Source organism: Syngnathus scovelli, chromosome 6, assembly GCF_024217435.2.
Source record: "Syngnathus scovelli strain Florida chromosome 6, RoL_Ssco_1.2, whole genome shotgun sequence".
Lineage (NCBI taxonomy): Eukaryota > Metazoa > Chordata > Actinopteri > Syngnathiformes > Syngnathidae > Syngnathus > Syngnathus scovelli.
In genome coordinates this window covers 12424347-12450633 of record NC_090852.1, presented here as the reverse complement: position 1 = coordinate 12450633, position 26287 = coordinate 12424347, and the positions used below count along the sequence as shown (strand labels likewise).

Here is a 26287-nt window from a genome sequence, read left to right as displayed (position 1 = left end):
TAGGCAATTGAAAATCTGAAAACTGAGGCGTATGTGCATTTGTATTCTGCCCCCTGCATCAAAATTTTACAGAGCGGCCTTTCGCTGCAATATATGCAAATCCACAAGTGACAAACTACAAATAATTTTCAGGGTGGTTTTGTAATGATATGCAGGGCAAACATACTGGACAATACACCATTATTGGAAACGCACACTGCAATAGCTTAAATGAAATTTAATACAGGTTTAATTTGGTTCTCCCTTGTGTTTTACAATATGTTGTACCTATTATTACTGTTTCGTGGTCCTACATCAGGGGTGTCAAACTCATTTTTTTCGCGGGCCGCATTGTAGTCATAGCTTCTTTCGGAGGGCCATTATGACTGTCAACCCAAATCAATGTATGAGCACCTCATATTACATACAGTAAAAGCTACAAAACACTGACAAATAACTCATTTTCAAATCAGACAAGTAAAAACTGGTCAAATATTTAAAAAAAAAGATGTTAAAAGTGAAGACAATTTGCAATTCTAGTAATGACACACGAATGCATGATGCACAGTTTGTCTTCGCGGGCTACATAAAATGATGTGGCGGGTCGTAACTTGCCCCCGGGCCTTGAGTTTGACACCTGTGTCATACATGATGGATTTGTTGGTGTTTCGCTTGTACATTGGCATACATGTCCTTGTTTGCTGACAAATGTATGTTTTCTGCTGTTGGTTTATCGCAATGGTATATCATGAAATTCCCCTCAACTTCGGATTGAACATGGGAGCAACCAAACCTTTATCATATCCTTTTCTCATAGCTAATATTGTTGACAAACATTCAGCTTTGATTATCTCATTTCACTGCTTCACATCATATTCATTAGTTGTTTAAACAGTTGAATTTTATATTGCATATAATCCAATATGTGCTTGTCACTTTGTGGTGGTTTGGCTCACAGAAAGGGAAAAAAAAAACATGCTCCATAAAAGGAATCGCTGAAAAGGTTCTATTTTTTGGCTATCACAAATTTCTAACCGCAGCGACATCTGATGAGAGAGTATGTGTGGGTTCTCACTGACTCGCCGTCATGGAAATGTTTTTCTTTGCTCTATTGGCTGAGTCAGCAGTCTGATGTTTAATTTAGGGCTCAGTCATTGCCCGTATACAGACAGTCACCTCAGCTACTGTGCTTTATTTTTCTGCTGCTATGACATCATGTAGTAAAAAAAGTGATTCGATTACTAAATGAACTGGAACACTTCAGCATTTACATTCTTCATTGTCATTCCACACCACATAGACCTGGTTTTTCTGAGTCATCATTTACGTGAAGAGAGACCATTGAATGTTAGTGTGAGAGTTGCACTCAGTTTGAAATGATTTGCCTTGCCTGGATAGTGATTGAGCATTCTACGGTCTACAGTAGAGGTCACCGGTATGTGCTTTTAAAAGGTGACCTTGTGTATTCTCAGCTGTTTTAAAGCCAGTGTCACTCACTGATCTTCTAGTCATCATCTCTTATTTATGTCATTGATTTTCCAGTGAGAGAAACTAGGACAGACGTTGTTCTGGCAGAGAAACCAACTTTGCCTGGACAATCATTAGCTTAAAAATCCCTCTTCATATTTCTTTCACAGAGACAAGCGTATATGTACAGTTGGTTAACTGAAGAAAGAGGAAACTCCGACGTTAGTGTTGCAATCACGCTTTGGTTGTTTGTATCTCACCATAGTAACTGCTTTTTACGAAATGGCTGTGACTGTATGATGATTCGTTGACCGTTATCTCCCCAGAATTGTGAAGTCAATTTAAATGAAGTCAGCAACTACGTTCTCTGACTCTTTTTTTTCTCCGTTGGTCTTCTTTTGTGTTATCAAGTAAAATAATTTAGCCCAAAATGGATGTTGGGAAATGTTGGAGTAAATTTATATGGATGCATATTGTTCTCGGGTTAATTTTTTGCCAAGTGGGCCTAACCCTGTGGTTCTTTCTGGGACTTTTCAGTTATTTGACACTTCCTGTGCTTTTTTAACTTTGAGATTTGTCTCAAACTTTCATTCATAATTGTTCTTCCTGAATAATAAGTTACAGGTTGATCTTGAATACATGTCAGCATTTCACATTTTAATTAAAGGTAATTCATTGGTAACGTTTGTCTCTATTTTTGAGGCAATATGTTTCTACTTCACTGAAAGCACAGTTGTGTGTGGATCCATCCCATGGTGAGTCACTGACAAGTCATCGTTCATGCTGAGGCATTAGACATCCTTTTGTGCTAGTTGATATGGAAGTCAGCGAATTACAAGCTCAAAGCAGTCATGCTTTGTCACCACGTGTGTAAAATATTCCACAATGGGTGTGTTGTTCAGAACCGCTGAATCCATTGGTTGTTTTGGACAGTACTGCGGTTACAGTAATACATTTGTGAATTGCATTTCTCATAATGTCTCACATTAAGATCAAGCTAGTTAAAAATACATCTAGGGAAAAGTTGGAACAGCAACTGGAACTGAAAAATGAGATGTTGTCTTCACTTAGTGATAAGATTATTCTCTTCCTTTTCGTTATCGTATGGTAGCCATGAGATTTAAGCTATCCGGCAGTCATGACGGAACACACAGAGGTTGTCCTCACAAATTTAGAGGTACCAAATTGATTGATTAAATACATAATGTTTTGTGCATGTCCTTAGGTTGTATTCCAATTTTCTTCCATTTGTGTTTCTAACCTTAGTCTTTTTAAAATGATAAGTGTGTCTGTGAAATGGATGTGACCGGCTCCCATTTCTGTTACCAGATCACACTGAGATGCAGTGAAAGGGAGCAGAGACGAGAAAATTGGCTGAATTGAAAATGAAGTGAGGAGTGAACAAAAGACCAGATGGGCACACTGAAACTACGGGTGTCTAAAATGAGGAAAGAGAAACACAGGGGAGGAGCGAGGAGGTAGACACGGAGCCAGATGAGAGGGAGAGATCACCTTCGCCTTTATCCATTTTCAAACTGTGGAGGAAGGCAAAGGAAGAGCGGTGGAAGGAGAGAGGTGGGGCAAGTGGGTGTGTGTTCACATGAGGCACTCTTCCTCTTCTTGTGTGGGTGCATACAGCTGCTGTGGTTCGCAGACACAGAAGAGAAAAGTTGGGCAAAGTCTAAGTGCTTTCCATCTGCCAACACACACACAGCAACTCCCTTTCACACAGGAAGATCCCATTTTGATTCCATCGCTTTCATACTCATTCACTCTCTTTTACGCACACACACACACTGGTCGTCCTGGTTGAGGGGGAACTGGACCGCTGGAGGCTTCGTACTCACCTTTACCTTCAGTCACTCTGCCAGCCATCCGGACAAGGCTTTCCCAGGATGTGGACTCTTCTCTTGGGGGTTACCTTAGGACATCTGGCCTCCTGTAGGTCAGAGCAACTTCAAGGTAAGGTGACCATGCCTTCTTTCACAGCTCTTTGTTTGAAATGAGCTTTTTTTTCTTTCTTTGTGCCAGACGTACATGCTTTTTTTGAACACAGGAATAATAAATGTATGGATCATTATGAGAATATGAGAGTAAAATGAATATAAAGGCCTTTTTTCCTGTGTTGTTCGTAAAAAAAAAGTGGATGCCGGCATAGACTGTGCATGCTAGACAGCAGCGCAGACAGCCTCATGTCTGGCAGTCTGAGACTGCTGACAGACACAAAGAAAATGCTTTTATGCTGTGCCTGTGTCTAACACACATTCATGTGCCAGACAGCAGAACCTATTTAATGAAACCGAACATCAAGCCAGCCACCAAAGGCAACAGGCTTTTAATTTTTTTTTACCAAAATCTAGACAGCTAGAATCACACATTTTAATGCTTTACGCTCTTCCACAAAGGATGTTCAGCACCACTCCTCCATGCATATGTCATCCTTTTTTCATCTCATACATTGTCTGATTTTTGGTTTTGATTGGATTTGTTGCCCCGAGCAATACATCTCTCGAGGAGCTGAAACAAACAGGTCTGGGTGCATCCAGCATGGTCCCATGAGAGACGGTTGCCAGGTTGTTAACAAAGATTTCCTCCGGCACCACGGTACTGAGCTTTGCACTCCCTAAATGGATTCTCATTTGAAGTCGTAGAAGAGTTTACTTCTAGACAGCGTTTATGGCTGTGGGAGGATTCTATCATAGTTACTCCTCTCAGGGCTTCTTGTGAGCAGTGGAGGCAAGCTTTTGTGTTTGTGCTTTTTTTCTAATGTCAAGCGTGCCCTGGACACAGTCTTTGAACATTAACTCTGTGGGCGCAAGTATATCATTAAGGTCAGTGGGTTCCTGTTTCCAGGCTAACCCTTCATGTAATCTCAAATTAGATTCATGGAAAGATTTTGTTTTACAATGACATCAGTTAATCAGTGACATTCAACAGAAGTTTATGTTCTTGGATCTATATACATATACCATGATTGTAATTTTATTGCTGACTATATGATTTACAGCTAAGAAGACATGCAAAGCCTTATAATCACAAAATTTTAGGCTGTCGTGGGGAACAGAGGAAATGACGACTTAGTAGACCTCAGTTTTTAATGCCTTCATCTATTTTACAAACTAAAAACCCAACTAAAATATATAGTCTCTTTATCACATTTTGAGGTGTGGTGAGGTGTCTGTTCTTTAGTCAGAAACAGAATCATCTTTATTGCGGAACTATGTAAAAACACACATATCTGGGGTAGTTTGAGTCACACTGCTATTAGAGAAACAAGGAACCGTAACAAAAAGAACATTTAGGATGGTTCACATAAGTACAGAGAGTCTTTACATAGTGCTGTAGTAGTGAACAATGACTGTTGTACAAGTGATGAGGAGGGACATTAAACAAAAATACAGTACTGCAGTGCATTAATTATGTTACAAGACAGATGTGCACATGATGCAGAGAATGTCACACAAAATAAAATGACCACTAGTGCAGGATTTCTTAATATAACGCCAGAAATGCACTAGAGTTCATTGCGTCTGCCTTTTGCCTCTACTGGCTTTCTCTGCTACTTCACCACGTGTTAACTTCCTTCACCAGATGACGTTAAAGAAGAGAGTAGCAGTCTATGAAAATTATTTTTTGTGGCAATGAAAAATTGTTCACCACCTCCTGGAAACGTGCACCACCCTTTTCTTTACGGCAAGATTACCCATCAACCACAAAATTACCAACTGCAAAGTTGGGTGGTTTCCAAGTAAAGGAAGTTTGTGGTTTGTCAACTTTTGGTATGACTCCAATGCATTTATCTACATTTCAGTTGCACTCCCTTGTATGCCATCACCCACAGTATTCTGAGACGTTGAAGGGTGTACAATAGGTTGGTACTTCTTGTGACCTTCTATTATTATTGCAACAATGTGTGCATACACCAAACCTATTTTCAGTAAGATGTCACATTTAATCTGCCACATCTTGTTAGTATGATATGACTGCTGAAAGAGCAATTCAATAACGTGTGATGATGCAAGGTAGTGGAGCCCTGCTGAAGTAATAAGGGCACAAGACCTGCTTCTAAACCAGCTGACAAAAGCTGATGACAAAGTGTTTTTTAAGACATCTTGTTGATCTAGCCGTGAAGGTACGACTTTGTATAATAGTTGTCTCTATGCTTACCTGATATAGGATGAGGACGTAAGTAGTGAGCTGGATGTCCAAATCGCCAAACACAATAAGGGAACAACTTTCTCGTGCCATGTAGTCAATCGGTTGGCCGCGGTCCATGGCATTGCATGTGGTCCATGAAATTGGAAATGGAAAATAATTGTAACATTTTTAAAAATAAAATTCATTTATTATTTAGACTTGATTTATTTTTCAGCTAATTTTGTGAATCATTTACCCATCCAAATTATGTCAAATGCTGCTGAAATTCCCAAAATAGACAAACAGATGCAAATAAACAGCCTGTATTGGTATGTCCTTCTTCTGAATAAAATAATATTCCGCCAAAGCAGTGGTCCCTGAGTTACTTCTTGGTCATAATGGCCGTCCCTTGGGCAAAACCATTTGAAAACCCCTGCCATATATAGTACGGCGACTATATAGTGAAGGCAGAGGAGAAAAATAATCAAGCAAATAGAACAGGAAAATGGATCGGAATTAGATGGAAGAGAAAATGAAGTCTACAGAGTTCATTCAGCTTGTATACATGACACATATACATGAATTTATCGTGAATTGCTTTTGCTTCGGCTCAAGACACCAGGAATGATCAGTCTCCTTGGTTTCAACTTCATTATGGGACAAAGGAAGCTTTTGGGCGGTCACTGTCTCAGGATGGCAGGCTTTGGGGCTGCACAAAGACCCCCGTGACTGCTTCCTCTGCATACTAATGAAACCCTTTTGGGGGAATTTTTTTATCTTGTTGGCTAGTTTTGCAAGAGCCCAACTATTGTTGGTTTGCAGCCTACACTTTCAGGGACACGGGGCCATGTGGCTGTTGTGTTTCGGTTCTGTGTGTGTGTACAAGTGTATGGATGTGTGTGCGTGCGTGCGTGTGTGTGCACGTGTGTGTGTGTGTGTGTGTGTGTGTGTGTGTGTGTGTGTGTGTGTGTGTGTGTGTGTGTGTGTGTGTGTGTGTGTGTGTGTTTGTGTGCGTGCAATATTTGCACAGACTCTTATTGCGCAACAGCAGAGAAGTTCAACTGTAATAGTAAATGATTAACCAATAACATCTTATCAAATTATAACAAGCTGAATTTAAATGATATTTTATGCAATAGCTGTATCGCCAAAATGTAAATAATAATAGTAATAATAATAATAATCTCGTAGTAGTAAAAAAATCAACAAATTTGCTTTCACTTGTTTTCCTTGCATACATGTTGCAATGCAAGACTCAAATTTATGAAACAGTTATTTCCTCTATTTCCTTCCTTTATTTATACTCGACCCATTGAACGGTTTAGCTTGTGGTGCTGTAGCTTGTGGTTATAAGTGAAAACACGAGATAGTACAAAGATGTGCGATGTGCATGTTGCAGTCTAATACATCACAGACTCCTTCTACAAGTATCAAATTGATCAATTTATTGCAGGATATATTGAGGGACAGATTTTCTCTTTAGTTTTGACACTATCTTAGATAGATTTGTTAAAGTACTACTTATAAGTCTGCCCCGTTATTAATTTTATTGTTTTTAATTTTTGAAAAAAAAAATTTTTTAGCTAAGCATTAATGAGCTGTACTCTACACAAAACGCATCACTCCATCAACTTAATTTCATTTTGTTCATATTTTTAATGAACGGTCCTTTTTTTGTTTTACAAAATATTTGTTACAACCATGACCGTTTACTGCTTTCTAAATTCTAATTATTTGATTTACAAGCCTTCAGTGTTCAGCCATAAAAAATGGTCAGTGGGGCGACAAGTCGCTTCTCTCACTTTTATTGTAAATGCAAATGTTCACCTGCTCATACCAGGGAACCCCCCTCCTTGTTTAATACTATCCAGGCCACCATTTGCTGCTGCTTGTTCATTTCGATTCGCAACTTGCTTTGATTGACCTTAAACGTTTTTGCTAGAAATGAGTTTCCATTGTAGCTTAGCTCACTCATGTCTGGTGAAACATGGTTTAAACTTTTATCAAAGAAATTAAGCTGGCAGTACTAAGATTTGCTGGACATAAGATTACTATTTTAGTGTTACTTTGATGTGATTGTGTGTGAGGTTGTTTGTGTGTGTCTTGCCTCAGGCTCTACACTGCAGACACGATGCTTCTGATTTTTGCCTCTTTCTAAACATTGTACATTGTTGAAATCACACTTATATCCATGGAGCACACCATTCCCGTGTCTAATTAATTATTTGCTTATTAGCCACTGAATGGTTATGAAAGGGGTCTCGTGATCCATACAGAGTCTTAATCAAAGACTCTGGAAACAACTAACACAGCAGTACTATTATTATGCTCCCATGCATGTGATGTTATAGTGGGTCAGTTGCTTCATTTTCCCTTTGTTGGAGTACAATGTTAATAAAACATTTTCACTTTTTATTTTCAAAATCTGTTCTGTTTTATTCTCCCCATAGTCAATTCTCGCAGCTGCAGCTATGCCGGAGTGTTCCTTGTTGAGGGTGAAGCTCGGCACTCTCTGAACTTTGATCAGGCTCAAAAGGTGTGCGAGCAGCTCCAGACTACAATGGCAAGTCCAGAAGAAGTCCAACAGGCCTTTGAAAAAAACATGGAAACCTGCAGGTGAAAACACAAACCTATCATTTGCTCAACTCTCTTAACCAATCATCTCCTTTCTTCACTTGCCAAGCTACTATGCCTTGTTTGTCATTCGTTTGCCCATATTGTATTTAAGTCCTTTGTTTCTGTTCACTCCCCTTTGGGCCCTTGTTAGTAGATGTATTTGTGCATGCTTTTTGTTTACTCTTCTTGTATTGTTTTGCTTTTCTAAGCGTTTCCTCTGTGTTCAGTTCTGTTTTGTTGCAGTTGAGTCTTGGACAAAACAAAATGTGTCACTGTGTCGAAATGTAATCCTTGTGGTACTCATGAGAGCAGCTCAATTTGTCACATCCACCACAACTAAGCATAATTCTCTTTCAACTGTTTTTCATTCTGGCACATTTTTTTTAAAACGTTAACATTTCAGGAATCCTACAGTGTACTTTAATTTCCATTCAAACAACAATGTACTACACTGTGCGCCTTTTACTACGTTTTGTCATTTGCTTTACAAACGTTGGCATCATTTTCACCTTCCTATAGACACTGAAACCGTTTTTCCTTGTTGTGTTACTGCAATAGTAGAGCATCATGACCAGCAGGGCCCAATTCCGTGAAAGTATATTATTTATGACCAACAGTTCTTTTCATCTTATAGCATTGGAGGGTGGAGAGTTTCTTGTAGTTCCTTATAAACGTACATTGCACAAGCATGGACTCCAACAAGTCTATTTCTGCTTCCATAATTTCAAAGACTGTGTTGAGTTTACAGAGAATGAGTGGGGCAGCTTTCGTTGGCCAGGAATTATGTAAATTTCCTGTGTTCACTCCCACAATCGCGCAAACGCCCCTTTCTATTTGTGCTGTTAAAGTACCAAAAGAAAGAAAACTACACTCAACAGTTAGACTGTGCTACACTTGCGCTGGCCACAAAAACAGGAGCCAAGATGTTGTTATTCTACTAAGACAACCGATTAACACTTACACTCTGAGGTTCATTGAAACAAATCAAGACGTAGGGATAAAAATGGCCATTCAATGCTGAGTACTAATTTCCCCTGAATTCATCAACACATATAATATTAATATTTCCAACATTACATCACATGACACACATTATGTGAAATAATTCAAGAGATCATTCAGTGTAACTAGCCAACAAAGGAGTACTGATCAACGTGACAAGGTTGTATTGGAGTGCATTTGTCTTGATGTAATACACTGCAATTCATTCTTACAATGTAACTCAGATAGTCCTTAATGTTATATGATATGTATTTAATTCATTTTTACTGTCCCCTTTGTCAAACTCAGTCTTTCTGCCTCTGGAATCATAATTATGTCAATGTCAAATGTTGTCTTGTCAGGAACGGCTGGATCAGCAACATGAGCTTCGCCATCCTCAGACACACACCCCATGAGAACTGTGCTGTGAATATGACTGGTTTGATCATTCATCCTCGCGACGACCTAAATGAAACTCTTGATGCTTACTGCTATGATGAAACAGGTTAGTTTTTAGGCAGCAAGAAGATTTTGCTTCCAATCACTTGGAATGTTATGCATATTCCCAGTTTGTAGCTCACTGATAACCTTTTTTATGTCTCAATTTCTTATCTCTTCATATCTGACCATGTACTAGCTGGGCCAGAGAAAAACTGCACTATGGCATTTGACAGAAGTGAACAAGGTAAGAACAACCATCCATGTGTGCGTTTTGAAATGATACTATGGCACATAATTTCAAGAATGTGAAATGATTAAAATATTTAATAATCCAAAATAAAATTGTAAAATGAACATTTGGTAATAGGCATGGAGAATAAACACACGCAGTACCAGTACGAAACATGAAAGAAAGAAAAAAAAAAAACATTTGGAGAAATAAATCACGTTCTCATAATTTTACTCAAGTTAACCCAGTGACTAATATAAGCTCTGACATTGTTGGATGCTGTTGTTGCTTCTGAATGTTATCGACCATGACACTTTGCCAAGGCAATGGAGGCAGCAACCCAATTACACTCCAAATGATTTTGGATTGAACCACCTTTTCCCTAAAAATCAAAGGTGTCATTGCATTTCATGGGAACGTTTCAATGAAACGTAGTAGACAAATTTGATATCAATGTTATCAGTCATATCAATGTTTGGTTTTAGCATGTCTGGCCCAGTTGGGCAATTATGACCTTATCTCAACTCGCTGCATTGTTTGGCATTGTTTCCGGGGATGCAGGTATCTCTTCACCGAGCAATTTTTACTTGCACACTCCGCACTGCAGTGATACAATTGGATACTGTAATAACTCCTTAAAATGCAATTGCGCCTGATAACCACTGATGCGAATGAATTTGCTCAAGTTCTGATGTGGTAGAAGAGGGAGGACTCAAGTATGTCACTGGGTGCCGTTTTAGCCATGCCCAAAACAACTGGAAAATTGATTAGCTCCCCAATTCAGTCCTACATGGTCTTTGCACACATTTTCAGCAATTATCTTTAAACAAGTATAATGTATAATTATACATTGAATTTACCCTTTCAATATTTACGTATAACATAGGATGGACCAATGTGGTTGCATAAACTCTTCTTCTCCTTTGTCAGCAATTAGTTCTACAGAAACTGGGCTGCAGGTGTCCACCGCAGCAGAATCAGGACATTCTGTTGGGGTAACTGTTAAGACACCACATCCTGTGTCAGAGGAAGCCACAGAACAGTCCACAGTGGAAAATAATTCACTTGGATGGGGTGAAATTGACAGTGTTACTGCTGGAGACTTTGATCAGCCCACTGGATCTGGGATGCAGACTCCCTTCTCTGTAGAGGAAACACTGTCGACTTTCAGCCCTGTCGGTGGGACCTTTGTCCCTTACCCCCTTCCAGATGACAAGCAGGAAGATGTGAAATTGCAGCCAGAAAATGAGGATCCTACTGAAGCATGTAAGTGATATGACAGCAAGCAGAGTTCATTAGTTTATCAGACACTTTGAGAACGCAACGATTATGTACAACTAGCTGGCTGTGTTTTGAAAGGAATTGTTTATAGATTTGTGAAGAAAAGACATTGGTGCAGCAACTTCATGACAGGGCTGAACTTTTTGTAAGACACGGTGCCCTCTGGTGTTTGACTCCTACACTATTCCTTACTCAACTTAGAGTCATGCGATATACCAGCTGTCCTATTTCTTTTGTGGGCCTATTAGAACTTTATTTCAAATCATACTTCAGAACTTTAATGACGATTGTTTAAATTGAATGAAACACACAAATGTCTGGAGCCCATAAAAGTCAAGATTAACATTTTAATATTAACCATATGACTAACATTAATATTGGTATCTTATGAAGGGTTTCTAATTTGGTTTTTAATCAGTTTAACTCTGTTTAAAGATGCAAGCAAACCTTTATAGGCCATTGATTAAGTATGGAAAGACTGATATCGATAGATAGATGGACAGATAATATACTGTACTCGTTTCCAAATATTTGAAAGTATCTTATTATGCATATTTCTATTATAAAGTAGCTTATTATAAATGTCTGGTAACTGATTGACTAATATTTGTGTTCCATGTTGAATACAGTACAATAATAAGGTATTGTTTTGCCACCAGATCTGCATTGTAACAGCGTAGACAGGTAGACTTGTGTTTGTTTATTACGTATGTCAAATGAGTAAAACGCCGACGATCATTTGATTATAAATAATTCACATTTTCAAACATGTAAACAAATATTTATGAGATGAACACTGTGGAATGAGTGATGAATTTCTTTTTGTTGAGTAATTACTAATTGATTCCTAATTTTGAGTAGGAAAGTATTAAAATGTGTGTTTTTTGTTTTGTTTATTGACCTGAAGCAACACAACAACCCCCACATGGCAAGAAAAGGATGAATAATGTGCCACGTCCGGATCAAGAGGGCAGTGATACAACAAGTGAGCAGCCGAGAAGTGTTATTGTCAAGGCATTTCTAATTGAAGTCAATGAACGCTATGATTCGCGCCTAAAATCTATGACAGCAATTCTTCCTGATACATCTCCCTGCAGACTGGATTGTCATCATTGGGGTGCTTATAGCGGTCGCCGCAATCCTCTCTGTGTGTGTGGCTATTGCTAAAAGAAAGAGGTAAGCACATAGAATTCCAATGACTTTGAGACATGGCCGAGAAGGCAGTATTGAAAAATGGTGTTCTTGCAGCTGGTGCGGCAGGAAACAAACCCTGATGATCACCTCCAAAGAGAATGAGGGGAACGGGGCAGTGGGAGCTGTCGCCTCCAGCTCACAGGCCCAGGAGAGGGAGCAGGAAATGGTAACCCTCATGAACAAGGAGAAGATCCAGGAGAACGGCAACACGGAGGAGTTCACCGTCATCAAGCTAGAGGAGACGCCTGATAAAGAGGCTTGAGGGAGTGGGCGGAGTCGATGAAAGGGAGGAGGTGGGCTGGTTGGGACGAAGGCGTTCGAAACTGCTTTGGTGGTCAGCACTGGATGGACAATGACTGGGTGTTAGTGCATAGAGGTGTGTGTGTGAGTGTGTGTACGTTATAGGTGGAAGTGTACTGCAGCAAGGCTGCTGTTTTGTTTCCAACCCTCACGTGCAGCATATTGTTTGTCCAGTGTACCATATTAGTGAGGAGGGGGATGCCAAGCATGCATAAATGGGTGTGAGTGTAGTGTGCCAGTTTATGTGCATATGTTGTGTGTTCATAACAAAGAGGATGGGCAGGGGAAAAAGCTAGGGAGGTGGGTTGGAATGATTTGATCAATGAAGACATTTATTAAAAAAAAAATTAGAAACAAGCATAAAAACGCACATCAGCCGAAACGGAGAATTGCCCAAACAATGATGACGAATTTAAAAAATCCGGTGTCATATAAAATATGAGCAAACAATCGGCGACATCGTTGCATTGTTGTGGTTTATTTGTTCATTTAGTTTTCCTCTGACCTAGTTAGTTTTTCAGTTTTTCAAGACAGATGGAGACACCAGTTTTTGGATTTGTACCACTTTTGTTGGTCTGTATATATAACTTTTGAAAATGTTTTTTTAACAATTTAGCTTGAAATGTCCTTGCTAAAGTAGCTTTGCATTCCTGTTGAATAAAAACAATGTGTCAATTTCATTTTTGGGATTTCTCTGATTGAGATTACAAGTTGATATCAAGATTAAAAAGACCATAAAAAGTATAATAGTAAAAAAAGTGATAGACTCGCTGTACTTTAAAAGAAAGGAAGCCAGGTTTCCATGGCAACAGGGCAGTAATGCCCTAACATGCTTGCACAGGAAATGAAAGAAAGCTTGATAGTGTCATCGAAAGAGACATACGTACAATTATTCCATCGCGGGTCAACATGCAGGGCAACTTATTATTAAGGATTGACATCCATTTTTCCATATTCAATGGCGCTTGTCCTCATTTGGCTCATGGCTGAGCTGTGCTGGATTGGTATATAGTGTTTAATTGTTTACCCCGGCACACTGTATTTAATATTTACTTTTGTTTGTATAATGTATTTGAAGTGAAAGTAATGCACAATTGATTAGTCAATTGAATAAAAGGAATTGTCCTGTATAATTGATGATGAAGCAATAGTATAAAATAAACAGTCAGTGTTAGTTATGAATCAACATTTATTAGTTATATTTGTATATGTACACCAAAGGTACAACACATTTAGATATGTAGAAACAGATATTTTTTTTTTATGTATACCACCATAAGGAAATGATTCATATACTTTTTTTTCCCTTTTTCTCAATGTCACCCTCACATGTACGTTCTGCCTTTACATCAAAATAAAAGCAAACACTTGACAAAGCAGGGAATGCCCAGAAAAGTAAAATCAGGAAGGTGACTTCCTAGTTATTATAATTCCATGAATGTTACTTTCGAAAAAGACATGTTTCAGTAGAAAAGAGTGGAGATATATTTACTAGCAATATTGTTTCCTTTTTAGGTTTCAGCAAGTTCCAGGTGGGTTTTTGTGCATATTGTGCATTTGCGTAGAAAGTGAAAAAAGGCAAGCGGGTAAAGGCAGGTTTACTATGGGATTTGTAGGCGGTGGCGTGACAGTCTCACTATACGAGGTGTGGCACTTTAACAAAGAACCTGAAAGCAATCTATAGATACATGATATGTTACTATCAAAGCATCCGGTTTTACATGATGCCATACTGTATATGAGAAAAGGCCAGTCCTCGCCAGTAAACAGACACAATGATTCACCTGAGGATCGTTGGTCAAAATTGTGGAGTGATGTTTGCAAATGTGTTCAAATTATTCACTTAACAACTTGGCGCCATTTAATTCTTCACCCTAGCCTACGTACGGACAACATTTTCTTTTCTGCCTCTTTTCTCATAGTTTCCACCATATAAAGTTATGTTGGCCCCTTTTTAAAAACATCTCCTTCTCTTGCTTTCTCGTGTTCATGGCTTTCTTTTTTTTTCCTCCCTCTCCCCTCATGAAAATGTCGCTTGAGGATATTTACCATTGTCATGGGTCAGAACATTTATATATCTATTTATGTACAATGACAATGAATGAACACTGCTTATATTGTCATGGAACAAACATTCAAAAGGCTTACATTAGATACAAAAAAAGATATTTATACTGTATATTGTTGAGTGACAGATAAGTAAAGCACCTAATTATTAGAGAATAAAAAATAAGAATAAACAAGCAATTTAATACACAATTTCCTGCATTTTGTCTAATCTAGCTCTACTCAGGACATAGATGATATATCTTCTAGAGGATTACATTTAGAATGTAACAGCAATAAAACCATATTCCTACAAACCATTTCATCATTCCCCAAAGGGGGGGAAAAAGGATGAAAACAAATTACGACACCAACAACAAAACACTGTTGACTATAATATATACACAAAAGTGCAAGGAGGCACTTCAAATATCATGCTTTTAAGATAGTGGTGCAAAAAAGAAATCTTTTTCATTTCATTTTATTCATGCTTCTAAAATAATTTGAACATAAATGTGGTCCGACTCTCATCATGATCGTGATCATGGCCTCCTTAGCGGAGAAACTTTGTTCCTGAAAGTAACAAGACCAAAAGGTCAAACCGGAAGGACCTGTTAGGGCATCAGCATTGTGCTGTTCAGTATTTTGCCACCTTGACGGTGTGTATGGACATCATTATACGCAAATGTGTGCCACAAATATGCATTGTGGCGTATGGAAGCCCACCACGATGGATTAATTGTGAGCGTGTAATTCAGGAACCCGACCGACTTAACCCAGTGGTTCAATATATACTATGTCGTTAGCTTTTCTATTTTTACTTCAACATGCATTGTGCTGCCTTTTTGATCAGTGCCACGCAGACTTCTTCAAGAGCGGGTTGTCATTAAGCATAAATGAAGTGAAACAAGACAGGAGAGAACAACACAATCCCAGAATTCTCACTCATACGGAATAAAGACACACACTCATCCATTTGTTTTGCTGCTTGTTTGAGAGATCTAAATTACCTGATTTGGGTAAAAAGTGAATGAATGTGTGGCCAATGTTCTGTTGAGTGAAATCATGGATAAGGGCACATAGCTGCAGCATTGAGGGTTTGTTGAAACAGTCTTGGGCTCTGGTGGCTAAAAATAAGGAATTGTTTGCCTTTGTACATCTGGCAAAACAAGAATCTTCTGCGGCTCCTCAAGGATGAGTATAAATATCTATGCTTTGTCTCTGTTTGTGGATGTCAACAGTCCCATCTGACATCCATTGGCTGCACTTTCTCTCATCTGTCTGTGTTTCATCAAAACTAATCGGGCCCTTAGCACAGGTAGCTTATCTGCCAACTAACTGGAATGTACTTAAAAAACATTTGTGCCAAAAGTCTTTGCACATTGTCGTAGTCAAGGTTTGGATGTGCAATTAAGACGGCATTTCTCGAAGGATATAGCTCAGGTGAAGAAGTAAACATTAGGATTCCTGCAAATGTCTTCTTTTGACATTAAGGCCTGAGAATCTCCAGTTTTCTTTTGGACTTGGGGTAATGTATTTGCATAATTATCAACGCGCCGTTTAGTGGCAATTGAAGTCGATGGTTCATTAGCTTTTTTGTGCAATGCGCTTTGTGCTCATTAAGTGTTTGTGCCATAATAGCTTTAGATGAGTCAATTCTTCATCGTCAATCCAAATTTCACTTTAATGTCATTGGTGTAATTTTATCATTTAGGGCAGTGCTATGCTCTCTGTGACATTTCATTGGAATTTGAGATTATGTCTATGAATACTGCTCTCTGTTTGATTGTGGCAGTTCCAATACTTTTCTAATATAATTTGTCCTGCCTGTTTGGTCCCAGTAACTGACTTTGTCATATGCTATTCTTTTGAATGCTTACATACATACGCACACACGCACAAACACAAGCACGGGATATATTTATTTTTAATCATAAACAAGAAAAAAAATTCCCTTTCCTAAATTATAGTGAATTAAAAAGAAAACACATACATAGTGGCTTAAAGTTTTGTCTTCAGGGTTTGATTTGTGCTTTAATGCTCCATAGTGAATATTGTGCTATAAGGCTCAGCATAACCTGCTCCAAAACCCTTTCATCACTTCTGGCAAAAATAATAGGTATATATGTAGCCAAGTGCATTCTGAGACTAAAAATATATGTGATCTTAGCAGGTGTGCTTATGATGCCACTGAAACGGAAGGAAAGTGAGGAAGCTGTCGCTACTCTAATAACAATAATCATCTGAGATGCTTCAAGTGGAAGCAGAATGTATTGCTGGCAATAGTGTGTCGTATTGAATGTTCCTTCCCTCTTTCAGCGTCGAATTATGTTGTGCAAGAGTCTGATATTAAAGACATAATTGTGCTCTAACAGGAAGCATGTAGCGCTGTTGCCTTTTCACAGTTAAGTGAATTAGTAGTATTTATCAGTCAGAGACAGTTACAAAGAGAACCTTAAAGGGACTAATACTAAAGAAAACTAGTCAACATAATAAACATTAGTAGTTCTGTTCATATGAGATTTTTTTTTCATTCACACTTTTGTTTTCCATCACCAGAAAGGAAAGCTTGTGGAGCCCAGAAGCAGGGGATCTCTGTCTGCACTGCCATTAGTCATGTTTCCATGGTTCCTCCTCAACAAGCGTGCACTCCGCAGCAGAGCCGTTTGTGGCTGAGGTTACCTGCAAGCAGTTAGCATGGTAATCTAAACAGCACATCTGAGAAAAAGACACAACACTCATATCCAAGCAGGAATTTCATTTATCAACTAGGCGCCACAGATTTGCATTGCTCAAAGGCAGGTAACATTAATGGAAATGTACTTCTGTGGAACATCTAAAGTTGAATTATGCAGAAATTGTAAAAAGTTTGAATTGATGATATGTGACATTATACTTTTGTGATCTCGGAATATTTTCAAAGGGTTAATCCTGACTGCATACGTTATCTTTGGCTTTTTGATTTGTTATTGATGTTGATTCAGCACCTTTTTTGGGGGGGTTACAGTGGCTAACATTCTTACAGTTATGTGATAATGTCAACAAATTAGATGATTGAGCCACTATACACTATACGCCATTCTTTAGTTTTTACTTGTATTTACATTTTTACATGAACAATTATGTTTTTTTTTTCCTTTGAAAGGATGTTAAAATACACGAATTCAAATGAACACTTTATAATATCGGAAGATTGACCCTTTGTCAAATCTAAACAAATCAGAAAATGACGAGCATCCAAGAGAGTGTTCAACTTTAGCTGTTCTGCAGGAATTAGGATAATATGACAATATACACACGTACTATCCAGGTAAAGTCATTAATTTCCTGCAAATATGGTCTTCTGATGAAGCCAGAATAGTGTTTAAATATAGTATTCTTTTTGGTTTAGTGTTCCACAGTAATGTATGTCGTACATTGGAATATTTTAGCAACAACAATACGTATATATAAATGCTAAGACTGGAACTCCCAGAGGGCCGCTGATGAACATGCATATAGTGGTCTTACGAGTGGAGTGACCTGGGGACAGACCAAACATTTAGATGACCAAAACTAAAAATACATAAAAATAATAATCACAACTAAAAATACATAAAATAAAATTTTTAAATGCATGCAAAACAGTAGCACAGAAGTGACACAAACACTACAGAATGCATTTTGGCTATTTTGCAGGCCTGCCATATCATGTTCACACTCGGAAGGTGAGTCATGCTATTAGCTGATAACAAAATAACCAAACGAAACAGAGAAGAAACTGGAAATAGCAAGCTTCTGGTCTGTTGGGGAGGTGATGTAAATTATCACTCTGAACAGATTGCTTGTGCCAGCGTTGCCAGGCAACACCTTCCCTTCTTTAATAAATGAATAGGACGTATGCATGTTAGTGTTCATCCATGTAATACGTGTCCCGCTATAGTTTGGAAACACATTTGAATAGAGGGCTCAATATGCACTGTTTTTACACAACACCACCCTCACAATGGGCCAAAATAGCTTTTGTCTAAAATACTAATCCCTGTCTGTGGTAGGTGTGTCTCGGGAATTTATGAGCTGCTAATTACGTGCAACATTTTCCTTGTTTGGATTTCAAATGCCTGCAAAAGGTGACCCATTGGAAATCTGTTAATAATTAAAAGAAGCTATAATTAGATTAATGGAAGGGTCCGTGTGGGATACTGTGCACATAAGCCCAAAAAAGTGTTTGCAGCAACTGAGACAAATCAGTAGAATAATATCTTATTAAAATGGATGGAGTTGGAATTTTGATAAATTCTGAATAATGATCCTAGATCACCTACCCCTTTTGATCCAATCCTCAAGTTAAAGACATCAGAAAAGAATCAAAGGTGCTGAGACAATTTGTCTTAGAACTTATTTCGGGGGAGTTGTTGTATTTCCATACATTTACAACACAAAAGCTGCTCTTCCAAAAGAAGTACAAACATGCATTTGTCCTCATGCATCATTTAAGTTATCAAGTTAGTGTGTTAAAATGCATTATACAAAAGTGCAGTGAATTGAAAGCGAGCCAAGCAACAACTCAGTGGCATGCGACAAGGGTTATATACAAGTCTCTAGATCAGTAAGCATTAATTGTACCTTGCACTCATCTACCACGACAGAATTGTTAACATTTGCGGTAGGCGTTAAGACGCACTGGTTGGAATTGTTTTCGTGGTGGTTCTTCATGTCGTCGTAATACGACTGGGTCTTTGTCATTTCAATGTCGTCTGATTTAGCCGTGTGCGCATCCAGCTCGTCAAGTTCCGCCTTGGACATGTGGTACACGATGCCTGCACCGTACGAGTCCCCGACCACATTCACAGAGGTCCTGAACCGATCCCTGAGGAGACATTTTGCATTAGAAGAAGCAGCAAGCTTTGACTTACTGTTACTGGATTGCTGTTGAGCAAACATATTGTTTCAACGTGCGCGATTAATACAAAACTCAAACGAAACGCACAGAAGCCAGTCAACAGCAACTAGCAGACTGATGTCCTGTGTTGGCAGACCCACAGCAGTCAAGATCAAGAGCATGGTCACCAGTCCAGCACTGGGAATACTGGCCGCCCCAACACTGGCCAGAGTGGCTGTGAGACTGGATGACAGTGAAAGAAAAAAAAAAGTCAGATGCAATATAATCATTGCTTCACAAGCCCTATATAAAAATGACTCTCACATAAGGACTTGGAGTGGCACTACTATGAATAGCAGCCACAGCAAAGTGGCTGCTTCAGGTCAGGAAGTACACATAAGAAAGATGAAAGGTTTCAATTACAAGTGGCTCAAGTGATGTGATAATGAAATCTTAAGCTGAAGGTCACTTCGCCTTTCCTCTCACAAAAAAATCACTATCAATAATAGAGGAAGAATAGCTACCGTTAATTTTCATACTGTATGTGTTGTACCATCTGTTTGTCAATAGTTCCAATTTGACTCGATCTCTCGTGCAGAACAATGACCTTTTCTCCTTCCCTTGACCTTTCAATTGCCCTCCATCTTGCACTTATAGTAGTTTTTTGTGGTTTTGTTTGGTTCGTCTCATTCAACATTGTCTCATTTATTGCTTATATTGCTTGAACTTCAGATGTCAGATTTTTGTGATGCTGTTTTTCTTTCTTTTTTTACATTTTCTTGCTTGAAATTAGTCTCTGTCTGCTTATGTGTTCACCTTCCGCAAATATTCCGTCTTCAATTGCAATTGCAATAGTAGTTGTGTAGCAACTTCAAATATTTGATGTCATTTGAATCAAAGAACCCTTTTTAGTTCATGTTAAACATGTTTGCTTAAAGCCAGCAATGGCTGATCAGAGCCATTGTTTGATTAGAATGTAACATTTAGCTGCCAACCAGTCAAGGCTATATTCTGCTCACTATTGACTGTGAAAAAAAGGTTTGGGAGATTGAGCGGGCCAAATGACGCAGCTACGTATTGAGGGATGGGATACTTTTGGTTATGACATGTCATGAGGACACAGCCAGTTGTGTGACATTATCATGTCGGCGATCATTTAGATGTTACTCAGAGTGTGCTGGATCACATCTTACCCAAACACTTTTGCCTGTTTGAATAGTACTCCATAAATTGTGCAAGCTGCTGAATTGCCATTTTGACTATCGGTTTTGTTTGTTTGGTTTGTTTTGTGATTTTTGTATGAATATATTGAGCTATTTCTGAGGATGTTTTTGTAATAATGCAGAAAATTCAATAAAACTTTTAACTATTAAAAAAGTTGTACTCAGTAGGTTTCAGCTTACCAGTGACCTTAGGGAAGATTTATGATATAGAAAATTGCTAGCTTGATGTTTATTCACTAAAAACTGCTTCTTGTGTCAAATAATCACATTTAATTAAAATATGAAATGTTCTAATATAGTGTAGTATCACCAATGCCTCTGTAATTTTAAGTTAATGTTGTGGGTTCTTTCATGGTTATGTCCAAACTCATTTTGGCTTTTCTTGTTTATACTTTGTAATGTCAAATAGTACATATGATTGCTGAGGCTATATTTAGTATTTACTATGAAATCGTTTTGGTGTATGTTTCTGTGATTTTTTTTTTTTTTTTTATGTTACAATTTTTCCCCCCTTCTAATCATATTCTTCATCTGTAGTACCTACCTGATGAGATGGATGTATTTATTTTTACCTTCATTTATTGAATAGCAGAGTTAGGCAGATTGTATCACTGTGTGGTTTCTGACCTAACAGTCACAATCTGACCAGGGTCCAGGTGGACACCGTTCATCTGGGCAATGAAGATGGCAGCCACAGCCTCATACAGAGCAGTTCCATCCATGTTGATGGTGGCACCGACTGGGAGCACGAAACGAGTGACTCTTTTGTCAATTCCTAAATTCTCCTCCAGACAGCGGAAAGTAACAGGCAGTGTGCCGGCACTTAGAGTAGAAAAAAAAATACATGATACATTTAAGTTATTAGTTTGGATATTGAAAACAAAGAAGGACGCATAAAACCTTAGTCTTTATACCACTAACCTTGATGCAGTGCCCAGGGCAGTGATCCAGGCCTGGAAGATACCCAAGAAGAATTTGAAAGGGTTTTTCCTGACGATTATAAAATAGATACTTGGCAGGAAGATTGCCCCATGAATGATGAGGCCAACAATCACAGTGACCATATACATTCCCAGTTGCCTGGCCACCACTTCCAAGTCCTTTATGGAGATGATCTTACCACAGATCAGGCAGGCAATACCAAAGGGAGAATACCTGGCAAAAGTAAACAAAGCTTAGATGCACGCATAATATAACCTGGCTTTGTTTATAAGACAACCAAAATTGTTTCAACACTGTTTGAAGAAGACAGTGGAAGCAAGCACCATAATAGTTCAAATAAAAGTTAATAGGATTGGTTTTCTAATACTAACCACATGATCATGATGACAAGTTTCATTACAATCTCATTGAGAATGTTGAAAAACTCAAGCATCAATCTGGCCCTCTCTCCCATCTTGCCCATGCAGATGCCAAATGCAATAAAGAAACCAATCAGACCTGTGAGGGGAAAGTCACACAAGCGTCAAGCCTTGACAATGAAAGTGGACAGGTGATGGAATTGAACTCAGACAAAACCATTTTATCTCTGTCAAACTTTGTAACTTGATACGGACCCAGGACATTCATTCCACTCTTGAACTGAAGGGACTTTTTAGTGACAAACTGAGGTTCCTTGGTAATATTTGCCAACAGGCCCTCCATAGTGGTGGCATTGACATCTTCCTCGATAACCACTTCCACCTTCTTTGTCACCGTCTGGATCTGAGGTGGAAATTTTACGTTTAGCGATAAATCTGGATGATACTCTATGAAAAATTTACATACAGTACATACATTTTCTCACTCTCTCATTTGTCTCTTTTTTATGTTTCATTTTGAAAATGTATTACACATTTAATACATACTATATGTTCAAATGGTTCTTTTAAGGACTAATTCCTTTAATGTGTGTTCATCTAACTTCCTGTGACTGTCACTTGTCTATGCAGGTGCACAAAGCTGTCATCAAGACTGTAAGGCATGAATTCTCCCTGGCAGAGTGGCAGGAAAAATAGCATTCTCTAAATTACTTGCATACAGAATAGCTATAATTTCATTTGAGAAGAATTACAAGTGATTATTGTTGGCCCTTTATGAGCTTTCTGAAATTGGAAGAAAAAAAACAGTAAAAGAGGGTTCTGTATTGTTCCCATTTTGCAGCCTACCTAATATGTGGTTGGTCTTTTTTTTCATAGTAAAAATGTAACTGTTATTTTCCACTACTTTACTTCAAAGTGGCTTCCATACGGCTGTTCCAATTGATATCTTTGATATACTGTCGGGGTTTTTTGCTGAGGGAACTAATTGAAATCAATCTAATATCAGCACTGATGTTTGTGTTTCTCTATTGCCTCTCACCCAAAGTCAGCTGAGATACGCTCCAGCTCACCCAAAATGCTGGAAAGGATTTGGAGAAAAACTCGGTGGTTGGATGTTTGTGTTTCTCGACATTGTTTCCTTACCTGTTGGAAACAAGCCTGCACCAGGTTCTCTGGGAACAGGTTCCGGATCAGATCAAAGAAGGCATCCAAACTGGACACGTCATCATTCTTCTCTCCCTCTCCAAGATTCTCCTTCAGTTTGGGGTTTCCAGGGTGGATGACCAACACCAGGATGACTCCCAAGATGGCAGCGATAATAGTGGTGGTCATGTAGTAGACCATTGCTCTGGTACCCAGACGACCACTAGATTTGGCATCCAAACCAGCCAATCCTGCAACCAGAGAAAGACATTATGTGTGCTCACCTTTTCATGCCTAAAACATGAAAGTTGAATCCCTTTTGGATTGTCATGCACATAAAGATGCTATATTTTCTTATTTTTGATCCATCTAATAGCATCAGCGTATACTTAGCAGCCACAACAGTAGTTTGATGTGCACAATCTAATTTCAACTTGAACTGTATCTTTAAATTTACATTTTGAACACACGTCTTAGTGTACACTATTTAGCTACCCTATTTAGCTAGTATATGAGAGTAGGAATATATATTTAAAAGCATTTACATGATGTTATAGTGCACTGGTGGACTGTAACCATAAAAAATTATAAATAACACATCTCCTGACAAATCATGACACTACCTAGAACCAGTTCTGAAACAGATCATGTACAGTGTGTAATCAAATTTCAACAGAGTGTATATTTGACATACCTGTGATTAAACTGGAGATGATAAGAGGCAGGATCAACATCTTCAGCATTCTCATGAGGATATCTCCGGGAAAGGCAATGACCATGATTATGTCTGGGTGAATTGGGGAGGCAACACGAAGCAACATCCCTGACACTGCTCCTAAGATCACACCTGAAGTTGACAGACAAGGAGGGATGATGTCGAAACAGACAGCAATCGAAATATTGTCGAGAGCCATATTAAAGTTCTCATTCAGTTAAGCTATCGCAGACTATAAACAAAAAAAATGAACGATATTTCCCTCCAGAAAGAACCATTTGTACAAGTCATTGTCAAGCGGCAATCACAAGATGTGACAAGCTACGATGAGCACACAATGGGGGCAAAAGAAAGCCACTGACAGGCAAGAGTTAAACTAATGACATTGTTGGCACTTCTTCTAAAGGGAGAATGATGTTGGCTGACTGGCGAGTATAATGGGACATACGCAACACTGTTACCTCGGTAACCACAGCCTGGGGTGTCAAGAGGCATAGCAATAAAAAGCAAGTCAATTTCTGGTGGTTGGTTGAGATCGTCTTGAAGGCAAGTGGCTTTCGGATGACATACAACAACAGAATAATTTTATTCCATTCCAAGCAATTGTTTCCTTTTTTTATGACCCACATCACATAACTACCAGTTTCAAAACAGGGGAATTTGTATGTGCCCAGTCTGCTACCGCTGGTGTTTGGCTGTTGGGTCTTCCTTGCTCACCAAGACACAAACGACCCAGCCCAGTGCCGTACTTCCTCCTTTTCAACTTCTACTGCCAAAGATCACACTGCCCAAGTGGATGTTTTATAACATACTGGAAGGAAAAGCCTCCCATCTTTTGTAAACTGTCCTCAATCCATCTTCCAGTGTAGCGACGTCCCGTGGACTCCTGACGTGCAAATGTTTTTGGATGGCATTTGATTTCCTGTGCCTTCTGTTTGGCACATTTACAAGATCCCCATTCAGGCTTTCATGAGCCTTGCGACACATTACACTGGGGGAGCTTTTTTTTTTTTTTTTTAATGTGGTGAGTTTGATTTTTATGCTGATTAAAACTAAAACTATACGCTGATGCCAAAATTGCAGTCGATTATTTTTCTTACATGTAAACTTTTTTTCTCAATGTTTTTATTTTTTATAAAATTGGCATGGTTAAAATGAACAAATTGAGATCAGTTTTAGATTCTGCACCCTAAAATTAGTCCAAAACAGCTAGCAGATCTAACTCTAACTAAATTGTGTTCCCTAATGTTATCAACGATACTACGATCTGATTCAGGTAGCGAGCGTACTGCCAAGCAGAGGTGAAGGACTTGATACAAAAACTGATAACAGACTCGACTCGACTTAGACTTGGAGACAGTAATTGACAAGAACTGAGCACACAATGTCGACATGGCTGTGTTCATAGTTTATAGTGCTTCTTATCCAAATGCGGGCTTGACTTTTACACAACCACAGCTTTATTAACCAATGGCATATAGAACTCTTCACTATTATCACATAACATATGTAAACTGGAGGACTGTCACAGTAAAATTAATTAGCTTACATTATTTTTCGTCAAGTAATATCTTATGACTTAAGAATTTTAACCTTGGACTTATGACTGCCACCTCCGCATCCAAGTGGGATACATGCGCAAATAATCACATTATGCACTTAGACATTTTATACCTCCATTATGCTTGCATATATTCGTTCGTAAAGGTGGCATGAGACTGGCTACATAGTTGTCAAGGACTATCATGCCATGTGTGGCTGCGGGCCCGACATTCTTGAATCAGGGCATGCTTTTTTCTTCGTGTCAAGACAAATCCCTGTTGCAGTGAGTCTGTACTACTCACAACAACTTGTGTGCACCACCAGAGACTGTTTGGATGCTTATAATTTCAACAGGTACCAAGGATGGGAGGAAGGGAAGGACATCTCACTGTCTGGTACATCTAACCAGAGCAATGGTTGCTCTGATTTCATGAAACTAATGGAATGGAAAGCTCTTAAGCACAATACAAGACAAGGAAAAAACATCCTCAATACTGACCAAGGACGGTGAGAGTGAGCAGAAGGTTCTTGAACAACTTGGAGCAGACATTGGCACATTTGGACTGAGGCCGGGCCTCTATTGGCTCCAGGTGACTCTCGTGCATCCTCACCTCCACTTGTTTAGGCATACTGTTGGCACTGTGAAACACAGATACGACAAAAGGTTAAGCAATGCATTGGACTAAAAACTCACACTAAAGCTTGTTCTGGATATCTCTAAAAATCTCAATATATCTAGGAAGAAAACAGCAACTGTTGAGTTGTCATCTCCCTATTACCCTTTATGGTTGCTATGGCAGTCAGCAGATGGAAGATGACAACAATCTGGTA

General features: G+C 38.7%; 2 protein-coding genes across 4 annotated transcripts in view; one reads left to right on the top strand and one right to left on the bottom strand.

Moving 5' to 3' along the window:
* The first annotated feature begins 2941 nt into the window (after positions 1-2941).
* On the top strand, positions 2942-13305 carry LOC125970207 (CD44 molecule (IN blood group) b). The gene is made up of 8 exons (XM_049722265.2): positions 2942-3408; positions 8034-8199; positions 9543-9685; positions 9818-9865; positions 10781-11116; positions 12039-12116; positions 12229-12307; positions 12380-13305. Exons 1-8 carry the CDS (start codon positions 3342-3344, stop codon positions 12585-12587), a joined length of 1125 nt encoding a protein of 374 aa, XP_049578222.1. The 5' UTR covers positions 2942-3341; the 3' UTR covers positions 12588-13305.
* Positions 13306-13796: 491 nt separating this feature from the next.
* Positions 13797-26287, bottom strand: part of LOC125970205 (excitatory amino acid transporter 2) — a 28881-nt gene continuing 16390 nt past the window's right edge. For 2 of the 3 annotated variants that reach the window (XM_049722259.1, XM_049722258.1), the window contains exons 2-11: positions 25956-26095; positions 23894-24046; positions 23200-23450; positions 22312-22459; positions 22069-22195; positions 21677-21910; positions 21383-21577; positions 19641-19775; positions 19277-19520; positions 13797-17353 (exon numbers count right to left, since the gene is read on the bottom strand). In XM_049722259.1, coding sequence (XP_049578216.1) covers positions 17282-17353; positions 19277-19520; positions 19641-19775; positions 21383-21577; positions 21677-21910; positions 22069-22195; positions 22312-22459; positions 23200-23450; positions 23894-24046; positions 25956-26085 — 1689 coding nt within the window. In that variant the 5' untranslated portion in view covers positions 26086-26095 and the 3' untranslated portion in view covers positions 13797-17281. The remainder of the gene's footprint in view (positions 17354-19276; positions 19521-19640; positions 19776-21382; positions 21578-21676; positions 21911-22068; positions 22196-22311; positions 22460-23199; positions 23451-23893; positions 24047-25955; positions 26096-26287) is intronic. The other variant, XM_049722260.1, reaches the window with a different exon arrangement.